This window comes from Pezoporus occidentalis, unplaced genomic scaffold, assembly GCF_034315485.1.
Source record: "Pezoporus occidentalis ecotype Australia unplaced genomic scaffold, CSIRO_AGI_Poc_V1 ctg137, whole genome shotgun sequence".
Taxonomy (NCBI): Eukaryota; Metazoa; Chordata; class Aves; order Psittaciformes; family Psittacidae; genus Pezoporus; species Pezoporus occidentalis.
In genome coordinates this window covers 579,212-598,366 of record NW_026913177.1, presented here as the reverse complement: position 1 = coordinate 598,366, position 19,155 = coordinate 579,212, and the positions used below count along the sequence as shown (strand labels likewise).

The 19,155-nt window shown below is 38.3% G+C and overlaps 1 protein-coding gene across 4 annotated transcripts in view; it reads left to right on the top strand.

Annotated features, from left to right (window-relative positions):
- MOB2 (MOB kinase activator 2) overlaps positions 1-19,155 on the top strand; it is a 121,312-nt gene that overhangs the window by 36,711 nt on the left and 65,446 nt on the right. Inside the window, exon 1 of one of the 4 annotated variants that reach the window (XM_062609376.1) lies at positions 625-908. The exons of 2 other annotated variants lie outside the window; for them this stretch is intronic. In XM_062609376.1, coding sequence (XP_062465360.1) covers positions 874-908 — 35 coding nt within the window. In that variant the 5' untranslated portion in view covers positions 625-873. Of the gene's footprint in view, positions 1-624; positions 909-10,680; positions 10,731-19,155 lie in introns of those variants that run through there. One more of the 4 variants, XM_062609377.1, reaches the window with a different exon arrangement.

The following is a 19,155-nucleotide window of genomic DNA, read 5'->3' as shown; positions in this document are numbered from 1 at the left end:
TGCCAGTTTTTCTGCTGGGGTAGGATGCATTTAAGAGTCTATTTTACCATGTTGTGACTAATGACAAAATGTAAATGATGACAAAGTGTAAATGTCAAACAGTATTAATTACAAGCTCCTTTTGAAGTCCTTTTCCATATTTGTATATTATAGGCTTCTTCCACAAGGTGGAGCTTTAAGGCTCTGTAGCTGGGATTTTTTTCCCCTCTTGGCTAATAAGCGGAAAGATGAATGGAGCTCATGAAATATCTTAAGACAGGTATAAAATGACAATTTCAGTACTTTTCAAGAAAGTGGGTAGATTTTAGGAAACAAACCCACCAGACTCAACAGATATTTTTGACTCTTTAACATAGCCAAGTTACTGGAATTAACGTTATAAAAGAGGAAAAGAAGGATGGGAAAAAGTAGTTCTCATTACTTATTTATTCTGTTGGAATTAATATTTCTTTGCTTTCAAACTTATTTGAAAGGTAGGCAGGACTAGATAGACAAAAGCAGTATGAAAATGCTTGCTAAATCTTCACTTATTGGGAGGAGGTTTGTTTTTTTTAACAGTCCTACCCTAAAAAAAGAGGAAACTTTAGATAAGAGCTATTCTGATAGTTAAAAGAAAGGCAGAAAGCATATATCTTTCTTTTGCACAGCTGTCTTTTCAAGAATGAGCTATGTATACCCTTTCTCTGGAAGACAACCGTTGTGTGTTTTTTCACTCTGCCTGCCAGAAATTGCATCTTGCTGAATTCCGGAAAAGTGCCACCAGTATTTTCAGGCCGTGTTTCTGTAATCGGTTATCTTGGGCTTCCCATGTTTCTTTGAGTGTCCGAACTATTGCCATCTTGTCGGAAATCCCCTGCTGTTAATTTTGTTGTAATGGAATTCTTCATCTGCTCGCTGTGCTGCTGCTGGTAAGACAATTTCATGTATTAACTAGCACTGGCATGTGTGGACATGAGCTGGTACTGCGCAGACAAAACCTGGGAAAGAGTTTAGCTGGAGAGGGGGAAGGGGGACTGGATTGGGGAGGGAGGGTAGCAGCAGGGAGGGAAAAACCAAAATCTTGAGTCTTTACAGCTTTTCTGCCTAAAGGTAGCCTTTTCTGATGGTAACAAATGTTAGTAAATGTTTGCTGCATCTCTTTGAAACAAACCTTGTGGATGGAAGCAGGTTTACTAGGAACTTGTTACAAGTACTCTTTCCCTCTCACCTTTCTTCATTAAACTGGTATGTTTCTCTCAAAATGTTTAGACCAAGAGACTTTATTAGAACTTTCTGCAGGGTCTGTGTTACCACTTAACGCTTGACTTGAGTTGCAGTTGAAGGTTGTGAAACATTTTCTCAAATTATTTGTGTTGTTTCTGTCTTGCTTTGCAGGTGGTGTGTTAGTATGCAAGAGATAAGAAATTGGTTATGATTTTTTCATAATATTATGAAAATTATATTAAAATGTGTACTATATATTTTTTTTGTGGTTTAGGAGTCTCCCTAGTTAACAAGTAGGAACAGTAACAACTTGGAACAGTATTTGCATATCAGAAATCCACTTTCTCCCTTTTATTGCTAAGCCCTATCTGATGGCCCTCTCAGAAAATAGCACATATCAAATACAATGAAAAGCAGGTATTCTTTATGCCTAACTAAAATGAGTTAAGAGCCTCTCTGGACAGACAGTCTACCACTGATTTCTAGGCTTCATGTAGGCCAGTGGCTGAACCAGTCTGTAATGCTTCCGCTTCTTAGTGGATCTGCTGCAGATCCAATTAAGAACTCTTCTTTAAACTTCAGTTTCCCTCAGATGCTATCAGAGTCTTGGCATGTTAAGAACTGCCTGGAATGTCTTTTTCTTTTGGGTCCTTCTTTTTTCTTTTTTCCCTAGATATTCTTGTCATGCAGTATGTTAAAGTATCAGTTTGTTACTAGCTAAGTAGATATATCTGTTGGTATAGAAGATGCGGTAGGCCATTTGGACAGTTTCACGAAGAGCCCTTCCCCGTAATATAATGTTAGGTTAGATTTCTGAACCACAACCTCAGAATAGAAGTAATATGAGTGGGGTATTTGAATGAGCTTGAACTCACGTTTGGTTTTTTCCCAGATCTTGCGGGACATATGGTTGTGTATGGGCAAGAATTCTTGCCCTTCCTTCTGCTGCTTCTGCCAGTGTGGATTTCCAGTTTCCAAGGCCTCTAAGTACTCCACCCCTTCTGTGGGTGAAAAATACCTTTCTTTTCTGAAAGCAATAGCAGTATCAGTTATTTAAAAGTATTGTAGATGCAAGCTTTTGCATAATCTTCAAATTTTGTAACAGTGAGTGGTTCTATAGCAGCTGGTTCCAAATTCCAATGACTGTCTATAGAGTTGGATAAAGAATTACTCCTATCCCACACAGCTTTACAGAAACAGTGATTTTGACAGGGAGTTTCAGGGTAAATGGCAATAATAAAGCCAAGAATACTGATGGTATATTTACTAGGGATAAATATTTATTTTTAATATTACACTGGCCAATGCTGTATTGACAAAATCATCCTGAGCAGATGGTTTGGAGGCATTCCTCTGTTGGTAACAGAATATGGCTATCTTAGAGCAAAGATTTTCTTAGCACTTACTAGCCAAAAGATTATGGTTGCTTTATTTAAACAAACTTTGGTATGAAGATATCAAAACAGCAGCCTAAACCAGGTGCTTCCAGGGAATACATGTGGGAAGGGGATAAGTGTAGCCTTATCACCCTTAGAGAATGGAACAGGCACTTGCTTACTATTTGGATTCCCCTTATGGTCCCTTTTCATTGCAAACCCTATTTTCAGAAGAATGTGAAATAAAATACAGCATATTTAGCTTTAAATCAGGGTGAAAAAAATCTCAGTGCAGCTTACAGAGAGAGAAGAGAGATACAATGATTTTTTTGGATGATAGTGGAAAATTTCATGACAGGAAAGATATGCTGTCAATAATAAAGCTGCTGTGGGTTCAGCATCTGTTTTTTTCAAGTTTAGTAGTCTATAGGATTACCGTCCCATCTTCTATATTGTTTATCTTATTTTTCATGTTGCTGGTAGATCTAGATGCTCATAAAACTTTATGAATATAAACTTTACCCTTTTGTTCCTGCTTGTAGTGCACTCTTGTCCTGGGCTAATACTGTTGGTTTACAGTTGTTCGTGCTGAATTCTAAGATAATTCTTTTCTGTGAGGCAAGGAAAGAATGTTCATTACACATTAAGTGCTAGAACGATGTTAGCTTTAAAATCAGAATTGAAAATAGATATGTGAAAGGAATGCTTAAGTTCCAATGCAGCCCCTTTTCCACTACTGCGCCATAAAAAGTGTAAAACTTATTTGTCTGTTCACTTACCTCTAAGGTTAGTAAAGCTTAGCTGTAACTGCTGGACCAAACAGGTGCATTTCCTATCCTACTTTAATGGCAACAACATGTATAACTTAACAGATAAAGCAGTCATCATCTTCATTAATCGTAATACATGTTCATTCACATTTGGTTTTTTGTCCCTGTTAACATATCCTGACAGATGATTGTCTTTTCAGGTATTACTGCAGTTGCTGTCTTTTCCCCTCCACTTACCTTCACTCACTTTGCTTCCTTGGCCTTCTTTGTGTACTTAAGTTTTCTTCTAGGTTTTCTTCAAAGTGTGACTAATTGCATGAGTTTTAAAAGGATTATTGTGTATCCTTCCCCCCCCCCCCCCTTTTTTCTTTTATTTTTTTTTTTTTTTTTCCTTCTTATTTCCATTCCACACATACTCTTAGAGTGTGAAAGCTCAGTGCCAAGGACATATGATGTGGCTTCAGATCAGAGGCCAGATATCTCAAACTATACTTGCTGGATTTTGATTGACTTTGTGAACCACCCTCACAAGTGTCTTGAGTGTGCGGTTACTAAACCACTGACTTAAGTAAATCGAGTCCATCTTTCCAGTGGTAAGGCAATGGGTGTCTCTGATCATAATGGAGTAGTTTATTGTCTCCTTATGTTGCATTGACTCTATAGCTGATGGACATAATTTTCTATAATTATCTGGCTCACTCCACCTGTGTTAGCTAGCTCTTATTATCAAAGGTTTTTAGGTGGTCCATAACTCATTTCAGTTTTAAATAACAATTTCTGGGTCAGATTTTCAGTTCATGGAAAAGTAGTAGCCAGCCATTTGTTGTGCATGTATAAATTGAACTTAAATAACTTCTGATGAAGGTACACCTTTTTAATCTGTTAAGAAACTAAAGAAGGGAGGAGATAAAACAGAAACTTAAAACCAGTTAATCAGCTACAGCTATTACACAGTAAATGACTGTAAATCATAGAGTGGATATTTCATAACAGCAGATAAATCTCAATTAGACAATCCTAAATGCTTGTGGGTGGAGCTATGAATATCATTATGCAGTTAGTGTATTACCCTAACAAGCAAACAGATCACACCCCTTAAATGAAAGTATTGATCTGAAAAGTGTTTGAACTTATTTGAAATTAATTAGGAATCTTTTATACATTTCTCTGGAAAAGATTGGTTTCTAACAATGTAAAATTGTAAAAAAATAAAAATAGAGTATACATGATAAAAAATCTGGCTATCTCATATAGCTTATTTGTAGTATTTGGTTTTCAAACTACCCTATAAAGGAGTGGTGAATTTTCTTTAAGTCATTTCTTGTATTATTTTTTTGGTCAAAATGAGACCAAAGATATCTTCTCACAGTCAGTATTGTGACAAATGTAAATGATAGAAAGGACCAAAGAAGCTATTCAGCTAACTTTTAAAATCAATAGTAAGCCTAGAGAACAAGAATTTGACTGAAAAACCAGCATTGCAAATGTGGTAATGGCCCTGCAGTGCATATTATTGCCCCCAGATTGTGTTGCTTTTCCCACCAAGGAAGATGCATTTTTATTATTACCAGCCTTCAGAGACCATGCTTTGCCTGATGTTTCCCAGCACTTTACTGTTCTGATCATTTCCTTTGAGGTGCTGGATTTTGAAGGTACTACCTGAAATTGATAAGTTTTCTGTGCTGCTGCAGCTTTTCTGTAACTTCTTTTCGTAGCCCAGTTGAGTTTTACTAAAGTTCTGCAATGTTGTTTTCTCTTGCAGTTCATTTTCTAAATTAATCTTTCCAGCCAAGAGATACATAAGAATCTTCCTGATAGCTTTAGTCTTTAAATGGGGAACTGGCTTTGCTTACTAAATTTGATTTTAGAGTAGTTTATACCTAAATATATTGTACTCTCAAGTATCCAGCTTTATGTCCTTGGGTCTTCAAAGGTTTTTTTGCATTTACCTATATGATAAATAATGTCATACTCTTTGGTATGAATAGGGTTAAAGGAATCTTGTAGACATCTTACTAAAACTCACGAAACTGTTGTTCAGTGAAGCCTCAGTTGGAAACATTTTTTTTTTCTATTTATTTTGGCAAAACTTACTTTCTCAATCTAAAACAATCGGTAATTCTCTGAAGCTTGTACATGAATGACAGTGTTGGTCTTTGTGACTATACATCGGCCTGATTCTGTAGTCTTAGTGCAGAGATAAGAATGATTTTCTGGGAGAGTCATAGTTTGAAAATAGTTTGTTGTAGGGTGATGGTCTTTATTGAGTTTGAGTATATAAACTACTGCTCTCCTATCATGTCAGGAAATCTGTTGCAGGTGACAGGGATCAATATGACCGAAACCTACCACTCTACCTTATTCTTCTGCATCTGCTTGTCAAAATAGCATCTGCTTTGTATGTAGTAAAACTGTGGCTCTGGTTGTCCATTATAGCATTAAGACCCTTTTCCTTTGCCCTTTTATTGGCTTTCTGCAGCTTTGTAGGGAATAGATTGTATAAAGCATGCCCCTGGAAAGCAGAGGCTGTTAAAAGGTTTAAGACAAATTTGTTTGAAGACAAAGAGGGCATTGAGGAAGATTGTGGAGAGGGATTGAAGGGCTTTTGCACTTCAACAGAGCCTTGTTTGTCCAAGACTCAGTCTGCCTCTGAGTTCCAGCAGGCTGCTGAGAAGCAGGCCAAGAAAAGACCTTCCAAGACCCTGTTCCCTTCATCTGAAGTCTGCCATCTGGATGGAGGATGGCTAGAGGGTTCCTGGAACATATAGAAAGGAATCTCGAGGGCTGAAAATAAATGCCAGTGGAGACAGGAAGTGTCTGAGACGTAGGAGGGTTGGAGGAGGGGAGCTGCTTAGCATCACTGCTCTGTAGGTCACAGTACTAGTAAGGATGAGAGGCAGATAAGGAGAGCCTCTGTGCTGCACTGGGAGGTACACAGTCTTTCCTCCAAGGCCTAAGCCCCTCTCCATTTACTGCTTTATGTATGCGGGGGCATTTTAGTTGTTGTTACAGGGGTTCAGAGTGAGTCAGGTCCTTTTCTCTCATAGGAAGGAGTGCTTAAATTTGTAGCTTTTGGCATACTAAAGATTTTGAAATAGAAAAGGTTTATAGAAAGACAGATTGATGCCAGCTGGTCTTAAATTTTATCTTGATGCTGCTGTGTTTGAGTTGTCATGAAGGTGTGCGTTAGTGGGGTGTGGTTGGTGGGGTGTGATGGTTGGTGGGGTCTGTGGCAGTCGGGTCAGATGATGTTATGAGTGGACTATGCTGCCCTGAATGATTTTTCTCATGTAGTAAAGCCAGTGATCTGGGATGTTTTATTCCTTTAGTGTGCTTCAGTACTTCACTTCAGTAAGTGTTGTAATACTGGAGAACAGTATTCTTCCTTTTTGGGTTATGAGGTTGGCATAGTCTTGGTTATCTTCTCTGAATGGAAATGCCAGCTAATCACACCACTCATCTTTTCTTTCTCTAAGAACCTGTTATATCTCAAAAAGAAAACTTTGAGTGAAAATTCTTTGCATTGCATGTTGTGGTTTTTAAGGATAGCCAGTGTTGTGGTTTAAACCCAGCCATGCAGCTTGTTCACTCACTTCCCCCCCCTTCTTGCCCTCCCCCTAATCCCTGAGGGATGGAGAGGAGAATCAAAAAGAATGCAACTCCCATGGGTTGATGTAAGAACAGTTTAGTAACTAAGGTATAGCACAGATCACTACTGCTACCACCAATAATAATAATGATAAAGAGAAGTAACAAGGGAAGAGAATACAACACCTCAGCACCAGCCAACCGATAACTCCCCTCCCAGCCCGACCAAACACCCACCGATACCTCTTCCAACCCCGCAGTCTCCTAGCCCTTCCGGGTAACTCTCAGTTACATCCTGGGCATGACATGCTGTGGTATGGAATACCTCTTTGGTCAGTTTGGGTCAGGTGTCCTGTCCCTGCTTCCTCCTGGCTTCCCCTCCTTTCTGGCAGAGCATGAGGCTCACAAAGTCCTTGGCCAAACCAAAACATCCTTGTTATCAGCTCTGTTCCCAGGCCAAAAGTCAAAACACTGCACTGCACCAGCTACCAAGAAGGAGAAAAATGACTGCTACTGCTGAACCCAGGACAAACAGCCAGGTAATGGTGAATGTTTTTGCTTTGTGTGCTGTAAGTATTAAGTTGAAACGAGGTAAGTTTTGTTTCTCAAGATATTTCAAGCAGCTTCTTCCTAACAGTGATCTTTGTAATGCACACAATAATACTGACTCTTCACAAGATTTTAGGGCTGTTATCATCTAAAGAATGCTCTCAGAAGGCCAAGACATTAATAACTCTAGATAAAGTTAGACTCTGTGTGTAGCTGAACTTCCTTCACTTTCCTTCACTTAATGCTTCTGAAAAATGAAAATTAAAAATGAGAGTATCCTCAAACATTCAGTTTATATCCCATATGAAGCTGGTGGTAACATTTCTTATTGCTTCCCTTGGAAGCAGAGTGTGCATTAAGTGCCTGCTAGAACTGAGCAGTAGTAGAAAGGCCTTTCTGGGTAAGAGGAGATTTGCAGAGAAATTGTTTTATCAGGTACATGCACTGGCAGCTGCCTTGGTGAGATCACCGCAGATAGTTTATGGTTTGATTGAAACTTGATGGGGTAATGAGGGTGTGATACCTGAGAGTAGAAGGCACAGGTTTGCAATGAGGATCATGTCAAAGTAACAGTAATTTTCAGGTTCCTCATGGTACTTGTTCAGTAAATTAGCGTGTTAGCCTAATGTTTTAATACAGCTGTCTGGTAGGATTATGTAGCTGAAAGACCATATATCTAACTGACAGAAATCTTAGTCTGGAAATTCTAATTTACATGTCAATCAATATGCTGAATTTGAAAAACTATATGAATATTACAAACTTGTAATGGAAAAAATACATCCTTCCACAGCAAGATCTTCAGTGCTGGAAGAGGTCTTGTTTTAGTTTCCCTCTAAATTACTCACTATATCATCGCTTACAGTGTACCAGTAAGGACTGTAATTATTTCAGAGACTTTGCACACAGCTACCATTTGAATCTGTAATTAGGGGAAGTGCAGGTTGTCTGTGCTTAAGTTAAATTGTTCTTCAGCTGCAGTATGTATTTCAGACTCCATAGCACAGAGTAGAGCTACATAGTGTTGCGAGGTGAAATACTAATTTATGCATTTAAATTTATCTTGCTCTTGAGGAAGAAATAAATAGTGGATAGCATCATCTGTGTGCCAGCTCATTACCTTGTAAGTGGTTGGTTTTATTAAAAAAATCAATTAAAAATTAAAAATCCTTAGATATTTTAGGACTGCATAGTGGTAAGCTACATTCTTTGATAAGAGGAGTGTGACGTTCTTTTCTTTTGCAAGCTTTTCCAAATGTTGTTAGTTTTTTCATAGAGCAGTAGTTTTCCAGAAAAGGAATTTCTGTAGTTTGTCAGAGCTCAAATGAGTCATCACTGATTCTTTGCTGGAAGTCTTAATCTTTCTTATTGTTCATATCTTACATTGTTGTTAGCGAATATCAGGATTTTAGGTTGCTGTTGCTTTTGCAGCAGTAATTTAAGCAATTTTGTAACCTTTCTTAGCTTGTAATATATGTAACTGGAGTGCAGTGCAGTATGGCAACATGGGAAGGGCATACCTTTCTTTAGGTACGAGGAAAGAGCACAGTGTTATAGTCTAATTGTGAGCCAGGCTTGAAAAAATCCTGTATTCTCAAGAAGCTTTTTGAGTTCATGGCAGTGTTTTTCACCTTTCTGTCATGATCAAGAATAAGGAAAAGACCTTTTAAATTGAATCTTTTTGCACTGTCTATAGAGAAGGACAAAACAGCTTAAAGATTATGACACTTAATTGTTTCTAATAAGCTTAATCAAATCTTACTACAGTCACTTTACCTTTTCCAGCACTTGCTGTTGTCCTTTTGTGGAATTTGTGAGATTTGTTACAGCAAAATTATGGGATTTTGTTAAAATATGTGGAGGTGAAAGGTGGAATTTCATGTAAAAAGTTTCATGTAAACCTACATGCATATGCATTCCTTATAGCACATCTCTGCTTTCTGCCTGACTCATAATATGAACTATCTCTTTGTTGTCATGGAATCTCTGCAATAAGAAGGTTGCTGGTCAGTGCTGCACATAAGGGAAGCAGTTGTTTTTTGTGTGATTGTGCCAAAATTTGTGCACTGGGAATGAAAGAGAAGGAAAAGTTGGCCTTGAAAGTAAGCTTGATTCTAATGTGAGTGGAGAGAACTTTGTAGTATATGGACTTGAAATTATCTTGGTCAGTAGGTTAATCGAAGTTGGTGACATATATTAACAAATGTCCAGGTGTTGTAGTGACAATAATCTGTTAATGAATACAGAATATCAGTTACTCTTATGGGAACAGGGGAAATGGGAAGAGGCAGAGACATTAAAAGGGTGAAGCAAGGACTCTGGCTCTAGATTTGTAGTATCTTGTAGGTGCTTGCATAAATTGTTTATCTGGTACTTGAAACTTCAGAGGCAGAGATAAGGCATCTCGCTTGATGATCCAAATTCTTCAGTATATATTACTTGATGATCCAAATTCTTCAGTATATATTACTTCATAAGTGCAGTGTATAAGAAAAATTAAATGCTGTTAAAAAAAAAATAATGCTGTCAACCTGCAACAAAGCTTTATGAGAACTATTGTCTGGTATGGGTCCACAACAGACTTGTGCCCTGGTAGTGATTCACAGAAAACTGGCCTTGGTTTTTCACCACTTATGAAGAATAAAGCTTTTTGTCACTTAAACTTCAGATGGGTATGTTTTTAAAGGTTAACAGCAAAAGTACAATAATATCCCTTCCTAGCTTTCACTGCTCTGAGCTAAGCTTTATCTTACTTTATTGCAATGTTATGAGTGTTTTGTTTCTAGAACAAGTAGATAATCTGTTACTGTACCAGGATGTGTGGAGTCTGGTAGTAATATCAACAGAGTACAATTTTTCATTGAATTAGTTGTCAGAAGGAAAAAAAATGAAGAGCAGTGATTTTTCTGAATGATGATATAGCCTAAGTTTTAAAAATAAATTGGGTTTCAGCTGTTGTTGTGGAAGTTGATTTGTAAATAATGTGTAGGGTTAAAGTATGATGCTTGTTTGACGCTCTCAATGTGACTGTAAAGAGCTGTTCTGGGAATGCAGCAGTTGATTCAGCATCCATTCTGTTGAATCCCTGGATTGAATTTAATTGGAAATGGAGAGCTTTGCTAACCTTTTTAAGGGTTGGGTTTTGTTTGTTTGTTTTTTAATAATACTTTTTGTAGGCCTTCTCAGTTGTGAGATGAGCACCTGAAAAAATGAAGGATCCTGCACTGGTGCAGGAGCTTAAAGGGTAGGCGTGAAGAAGAGTACAATATAAAAGCTAAATACCTTTATATGGGTGCAAATTACAACTAAGGGGAAATGTAGATAGGTAGAGGAAGAAATGTCAGCTCTGCTGGAGGCAGACAGGTTTGTAGTTATTGGAGAATTCCTTCTTTCATCACCTGAGCTGAACCCAGTAGTGCACTTTGTCTAGCTCGCTTGTCTAGGCTAGTGCAGAGCAAATGCTGTTGTAAAGATGCTAGTGTATCCTACTGGAACTGAGTGTTTACAGTCAGTATGTGCGAGAAGGCTGCTTTAAGGCCCGAAGTCTTTAACTGTCGCATTTTGAAGTTGCTTGACATGCATGCCCAAATTGCTTTAATGTGCATCATTCTGGATATGTCCTGATTCGGGGAAAACTCCAGGAACACACTTGCCAGCAGAGTTTCAAGTTGACAAACAGGTATTCTTTATTGCGGCACCGGGAGACACGGGGGATAGCTCCTCCTAACGTGTCCCCCCGAATTGCTATACAGGTCATCCTTATATGGTCACTGAGCATATTACATCATTTTCCAAAGAGTTTCCGGCATGCATACAAAAATGTGGTTGTCTTTAAGGGTCGTTTACTTTTCCCAACAAGCTTAATTAACATTACAGACATAGCAATCATCCTGACCTTCTACTTATCAGTTAGTTTAACTGCTCCCATCCTGGACATCTGCTAGTCCGGGATACTCCCTAGTAGATGCTTACACCAGCTTAATGGGTTTATTAACACCCCAAGCATAGCAATCATCCTGTCCTTTTACTTATCAGTTAGTTTATCTGTGCCCACCCTGGACATCTGCTAGTCCCAGATACTCCCCATCCCCAGGTCCTGTCCTTCTATTCTGCTTTTCTCACACCTTTTGTACTGAGGTCCCGTGGGCCTGAAACTATGTCAACTACCTTCAAGCACCGCAGTTATTTTCCGTTACAAAGCCATCGAACTTAACATTACTTAGAACTGATTACATTTTGTAATTTTGTGCCTCCTTGTTTCAGTACCAGGTGGCTAAAATTCAGAGAATAAACACCTTATTACTCTGGTGATATCTTTTTAAAAGTTGCTCTGACTATATACTTTTAAAAATTTTAACTACTGAACTAAAGTAGTCCAAGGACAACCTGTACTGTGGTTTAGTATGTTTTTTTTTTTTGTTTTGCTTCTAGACATGACAGAAGCCAAACATTCTGCATGCTTTTACTTTTAAATTATGTGACTGCAAAGATAGAACCAGACATATTTTGCTAATTGCTCCTTTACAATTTTTTTTTTTTACAGTAAATGATATTTACCCACAAAATAAGTGCATGTTAACATTTCTTGGCAGATAAGATTGCTCTGTCTCTTTAAATATCTGACAGAAGATGGTGTCAGCTGGACAATAGGGTAGTGTGAAAATGGCCCATTATGAGCTGCTCCAACTACTGGAGACTTGTAAGCTCTTGGCACACTGTACTATTTGACCCTAAGCAATGTTTGTGCCATTTCACTGACTAAAACTGGAGAATGCTCCATACTGCAGAGATGTAAATGGCCTGGCTAATGATGTGGCAATCGACCTTTTGAAAATTGTGTGCTCATTAGCATAGTCTTCTTGAGTCCTCTTCACGGCACTGTAGGCAAGAACACTTATTACTGTAGGATAGTAACTTCAAGCAAAATTGCATGAACTTGAGTTAAGAGTCCAAACTAAATAAGTAAATAACAACAATAAAAATAATTAAAAAAAAAAGATAAATAGTAGATGTTCCAGAATAGCATGTTAGGGGAATTCCCTTCTCAATTTGCTGTGCAAGATTTCTTTCTCCCTCTTTTGCCCATGTGCTGGAATCTAAAATTATGTTTAGAGTGGTTTTAATGATGGCTTTCGAACTAATTCTTCTGAATCATGAATGCAAACTAACAGCTCTGTGGTTGTGAACCTAAACATTTATACATCTGAGATTTAGGTTAAATCCCCGTTGTGTGAGTTGAAATTCTGTAAAAGAGCATGTGTGTAGAAGGAATGGCTCAGACAGGTACCCAGCCTCATTTTGATAAATTCCCCAACCTCTGTGATTGCCTGTGTTTCATCCACCACAGTTAGTGGAAGTATACAGGTCAATAAACAGGAAATTCCACCTGAACATGAGGAAGAGCTTTTCTACTGTGAGGATGACAGCATTGGAATAAGTTGCCCAGAGGGGTTGTGGTGTCTTCTTCCCTGGAGATTGTCAAGAGCCATGTGGACACAGTCCTGAGTAGCCATGTGCTTTAGGTTGACCCTGCCTGAGCAGAGAGATTGCACTAGATGACCCCCAGGAGTCCCTTCCAATATCAACCATTCTGTGATTCTGTGAAACACAGTGAGTCAGGTTAAAACGTATGACTGTAGTCTTAGTATTCCTTTTCAGTCCTGGAAGTAGTACAGATGGAAACATGAAAAAGGAAGCGTAACACCAGTGCAGTCTTAAGTAAGCAAGCTGAATACATGGGCAGGAGAGACTCGCTGTGGGGAAAGAGTAGGCTGTATGTGATATGTACCCTTAGATAGTCTTGAAGAAAAAAGTATTTGACTGTCATATGCACATGTGAAGGTGCACGTGGTGCTAAACTGATGATGGTTAGAAGTCTTTCAGAAACACTCATGAGCCTTTCAAATGAAAGGCTGATACTGCCTGAAAAACATGATGGTTTTGAGTCAACTCTGACCTGTCATATGAAGTTCTGTGACTTCATTAATTTGGCAGTCACTGTTTCAGATTTAAACTGAGTTGCTTTCTGGTTGTTCAGAGTTTTCAGCCAAAACCTGGTTCTTTCATCTAAGCTTGTCTTTGCAGCAAGATCAGTCACTCACCTTAAGCTGGTCTTCTAGGTGATGGCACAGTAAAAGGATAAAAATTCTGGTGGTAACTTAAAAATTCTGCTTTTAATGTTGAGTCACTCCATCTTTTGACAGGAAGAAAATGTTTCATTCCCAAAACAGGATTATTTTGCTTTGTTCTGCCAGCTCACTTTTTGTCTTCTCTCTGGGAGTATTTAAGATCAGCTTTCTAGATTAAACACTTTTAGGCTATGACAATGTATAGGATGGGATACATAATGTAAGCAAGGGGTTAAGGATTGCCTTGGATTGTAAAGCAGTCACATAAGCTAGATAGACTACTTCTCAGTTGGAGTCTGTAAAACCAGAAATGTGGCCAGGCAGCAGTCATGTAGAGTTTGAATTTAGTGGCTGGTGTACATTTTTTTCTAACTTGATAATGGTAGAATATAAAGTAAGAATACAGTAATCACACGTTGCCTACAACGTTGCTTTGAGAGCTGAGCTCTGTGTTCAGCAAAAATCTTTAGAGCAAGTAGGTGTGTATACGTATAGAAGAGAGAACGAAGGGCAGTTATTCAGAACTGAAGTGCAGTTTCTCTCATGTAAGAAGTATTTTGAAAGGCATGAGGCTTAAGCAGTGACATTTGAATTGACAGCTGAGGACTTCAGAATTCTGTTATTCTTTCATTTGGTGCTTGGCTTTACATAAGTCAGTTCAACTCATAAAACTAGACTTTGTATCTTCTCAGTTTCTGGCTGCTCAAATGCTTCTTAAAGTATCATTATTGCCATTTTAGACATTGGGAAAAGGGGATTCCAAAGTAGAAGACATGAGCTAACTAAATGTAGCAGACTTTATTCCTGGCTGCAGAACATCCAAGTGTTGAGGAATCATTTATAGCTACTAGCTATCAGATTTTGAAAGTCCAGTATTCCGGTCTAACTAGATTTTTACTTGATATTCACTGCTGTGCCTTACCTAATGCAGTGAAAATGCACAATACAGATGATACCCTGTGTGCCTTATCTTCAGTAATGTAGAAAGACAGAAACAGCGCTGAGATTTTGATTCTGTTTCCAAACTGTTTCCTTTTATCTGTTCCACTTTATAGCTGTTTCCTCCTGCATTTTTCCATTCTGATGACTGTAACAATCACTGAGATGAGACAGATTGCAGGGATTGTGGGCTTTTTACAAAGTGCTGTAAGAATTTCCCAAAGTGCTATATAAATGTTAATGTTCTGATGTCCTGAAGTACTTTGACTGGGGTGAAGTATACTTGTCTTTTTTTTGAAGGATGGATGACTGGGGTTATGCCTGGGGTTTGTGTACGAAGACTTTTTTTGTCAGACATTTGGGGTCTTGCAAAAATGCAGGTAACAGCAGCTGAAATCCAACTTGGCAAGAGCTTATTTAGGATCACCTGAAAGAGCCAGTATTCAACTGATTTGTGTTGCTGTATTTGCCATTGATGCACATGGTATTTTTCACTCTCCACTTAATTTCAGAGAAGCTGTTGCATTATCTGTGTTAATTTAGAATACTACAGAATAATCTGCAAAAATAATATTTATTGGTTTTGAGGTAGTTGATTCTCTTTGAAGTTGTATCACGTAAAGCGTGTCTGCTAAATTAGTCTACAAATGTAGGATGATAATTTCAATGATCAGAATCTATGCTGAAATATTCAGTTCTCCACTGTTATATTTTCATACCAACCAGTCAGCAACTGACAGAGTAGCATACAGCTTCTGATTGTGGTTGTCTTCCTGTAACATGTTTGGCTTTATAGTCTTTTTTGCTAAACTTTGGTGTTGTGTTGTCCTATGTCTGCCTCCTTTGGCTAAAGCCAACTATTTTCCATGAGTGCAGAAGCATTAGTTTGTTTAGATTTTTACTGGATGCTGAATTCTGGGGAGTTGATAGGGTTCCCCTTCCCAAGTAAGCATCTTTACACATACCTTTCAGACCCATCTAAGTTAGGAATGGCAAAAGAACAACTTAATGGCAGCCAGATATGTCATCTTTTGCAGGTGCAAATGTTAGACTTGCAAAGTAAATAATTTTCTTAAATTTATAATACTTGGCAGTAAGAATCTGCATTTGCAGTCTGAACTTGGGACTTAAGTGAATTTCTGTTCCCCTAATACAAGAGGAGCAGTGACAATGATAGTAATGGTAAGAGATGAGTGAATCTTTGAGGACACTGGGGAGGGTGTGCAAGAGCAAGCACATAATCTAGTTTAAAAGGAGATTCAGAGAGTGAGGGCCGGACATTTTTCATTTGTTTCAAATTACAAATATTTTAATGACTAAGCACATAATTGTGCTTACCTTTTGTACTCACTAACCTATGTGTAGCATGCAGTCTCCCTTATAAAATTTATACTCTTACTACCCAATTGTATTTCCTGATGTGTCTTTATTTTTAATGATTCGTTTTGTATTTGACCAAAATGACAGCTCTTTTTTAATACTGTTAGAATTTTTCTTCCTTTTTCATTAAAGGTTTATATAGGAAAAGCTTCACTTGCAGTATACAAGCTTTCTGTATTGGAATCTGGGTACTGTTTCATCATTAACAAAACCAATCTGGATTTGAAATTTTTTTTAGTACAAAAATTGGTTGTAGCTTTTAGCACCTTAGTGTGAGGCCACTTAGTTAAATTGAAAGTTTAAAAAGAAAGCGGGAAGAAGCAAGCTGTGCAGCAGAAAATACTTTTTCTTTCCGCTTGTTTTATGGGGATTTGTACGTGCCTGATCGCATGTAGCTGAGTTTAGCTAAAGTCTCTTTCTCAGAAATGTCTCTCCTGTTCTCCCTCCGTGGTACTCCCAGGCTTCTCCTGGATTATATCATTAGCTAAATTTTGCAGCAGAGACTTTTATACCGACTGGGACTTATTGGGTGGGGCATTTTGGTAAGTCATACAGTTGTTTCCTGTTCTTGGACTGAAGGGGCAGTGCCTGCTCTAAATTACCTGCTTGCTGCTCTTGCCAAGAACATCAGTCTTCTCTTACTATTTATTATGCTACTTTATGAGCCTTCCTTTGAGATGGACGAAGTTTTGGGGGCTGATCTGAATGGGGGTCTTCATGCTCTATGGTCATTTGCCACAGTTATATAAATAACTGTTGTCCACGTGGCTCGGCTTAATGGCCATCTGCATGAGGCAGGGCAACTTTCACCTCGTACTGGAAAACTTACTTTGCCCCAGCACACTTGTTAACCCCGTGTAGGGATCTCTCTAACACTGAAACTAATAAATTCTGTCTAGCTGCCTCTGTTTTTAAAGCCTTGAAATCAGGTAAGTTAAAAATAATGCACTCAAACACTGTGAAGTGTGATACCAAACTTGATACCTAACTCCTTTGAACAGCCCTCCCAAAGAGTGATCTGTTCATGTTCATTTGCTCCAAACCTACCTCCAGGAAACTGCCCAAAATGTGGGATCAAAGCAGGCAGTGTGCCAAGGATTTGTGTTTCAGGCAGTTTGGCACACACTGAAAGCTTGGTCTTTCCCGTACTAAGCCATGGGCAGACGTCCATTAAGAATGATTAGGCAGAATTTATATAAAGGCGTTCTATGATGTTGTGTGTGCTTTTTTTTTTTTTCCTGCTGCTTTTTTCCCTTCTCCTGTCTTCGTACTTGAGAAGTTTTGTGTGGGTGTGTATTTTATTCTAAATTTACAAACCTCGGCTTTTGCCCTTGTCCGGCAGAGACTGCTCACCCACCCTTTTCCGTTTCCAGGCGGATTGCTTTTCTGTTATTTCGGTTCTCTAACTTTCTCCAACACTGTCCTGTTTTGCTTATTAGGAAGTTCTTGCAATAACCCTTTCAGTGCTGCTGTCATCTTTGCCTTACATCAGGACTGGTTGTGGTATTCATTTAACAAAAACCTTCTCTTAAGCAAATTAAAGACTTCTTACATGTTACAGGTTTCTGTTTTTTTTACAGGGAATGTGATATGGCTTTCATTTCTATACTGACAACTGTAGTGTCCCTGCGCAAGTTTTTTTTCTTCAATAGTAAGCCAAAACCCTCACTGAAATGGGATTTCTTTACAGCTTTGGCAAAGAAATCTCTCAGCTCTGAAGCTGAGGCAGCTCTATCTTCATGTGTCAAATGAATTAGCAGAATTTTGGGAAATATGTATTTCCAGCTATGTCTTAAATTTTCCTGTTCTCCTACTCCTCTTTTATTCATTCTCTGTACAGCAGTGATTGATGTTGACCTGTAGGATCCTTGTTTCTCTAATATGAGTGTTTAAATTAAGCCTGAATTAGCTAAGTAAAGTGAACTTGGCTGACCCACTGTTTGGTGCCCTGGGTGATGTATGAACTAATACAGACTGCTGTAAGTGTGTAATCAGACCAGTAAAGTAGACACAAATTTGTTTCTTGTAACAATTTAGTGCTTCATTGATTAGCTTTGGAATTAACTTGGCCAGCCTCTAAGTGCAAGTTACGATGCAAGGCAGTAGAAAACAAGGTTAAGCATTGGGTTTGTGGGTATTTTCTGGAAGAAAAGGAGTAAATTGTACTCTTCAATAGCATGACAAATTCAAATATTTTTTTTTAAAACTGTTGTAGGGAATGGGTCAAGGATACATGTATAAAATAACCTTAAATGCTGTAAAAGTAACTTAAACACTTGTGAAAAGCCATGGCTCTGGAAAACGGGGTACCTGTGGGCACACTGTCTCCTCTCTTTCCTGACCAGATGTGGATAACTGAGGTTGCTAGTGAGTGTTTCTTTTTAGATGTAGAAAGATGTTTCATTCGTATGCAGACTCCCCCTGGACGAATAATTAAGCTTTGAGTGTACTGTAGGTCTTTCCAAGTAGTAGAGGACTAGCTACTCTCTTCTGTACGAAGCTTTTTACTTAACATGTGTGTTTCCTTATTAAATGGAGATTTTTATTGTTATTTTTTTAGTATTAATTGAAACAGATTTTTTTTAATACTGTTTTCAAAGCACAAAGTGGCTGGGAGGTGGTTGAAAATGGTAAATCTAAATCATCCATACTAATTTCTGTTACTTAAAGAACTGTACTTTGAGCTAATGCCCAGAATTACTGGTCCAAATAGTCCTGTTGAAATTCCCCTCAGAAACAGAGCAGTGGTTAGATGAATATTTAGCCTTAGAACAAACAATCCATGCTAAAGTTTATGGATTCTGCTTGGGGAAGGGAATAAAAGAGAAGTGGCCTGTAAGAATGCTTTATTTGTCAGAAGGGATCTTAAGGCGACATAAAGGTATTTTCCCTGCTCCCATGTGTTTTCACCACAGTAATGATGATTCAGCTTGTGTATGCTCTCTGGAATGCGTACGTGTAGGGAGAAAGGGTTTCTTTAGGTGCAGCTAGCTGAAAATAGTGTAGGAGATAATGTGTATACCATATTGCCTCACCATGGAGTTGCCTACTTCAGCAAGTTTGTATTTATTTTCATGTTGACTAAAAATAAGGGCGTTTTTATCTTTGTAAACCAAACACGTTTTTCCAGAAGACCTCTCTGAAGCAGGAATTCATTGTTTCTGAAGCAGTTGTGTTGGCAAGTAGGCCTTAGCTGTGTTTCTGTGGTAAGTTCTTTTGTCC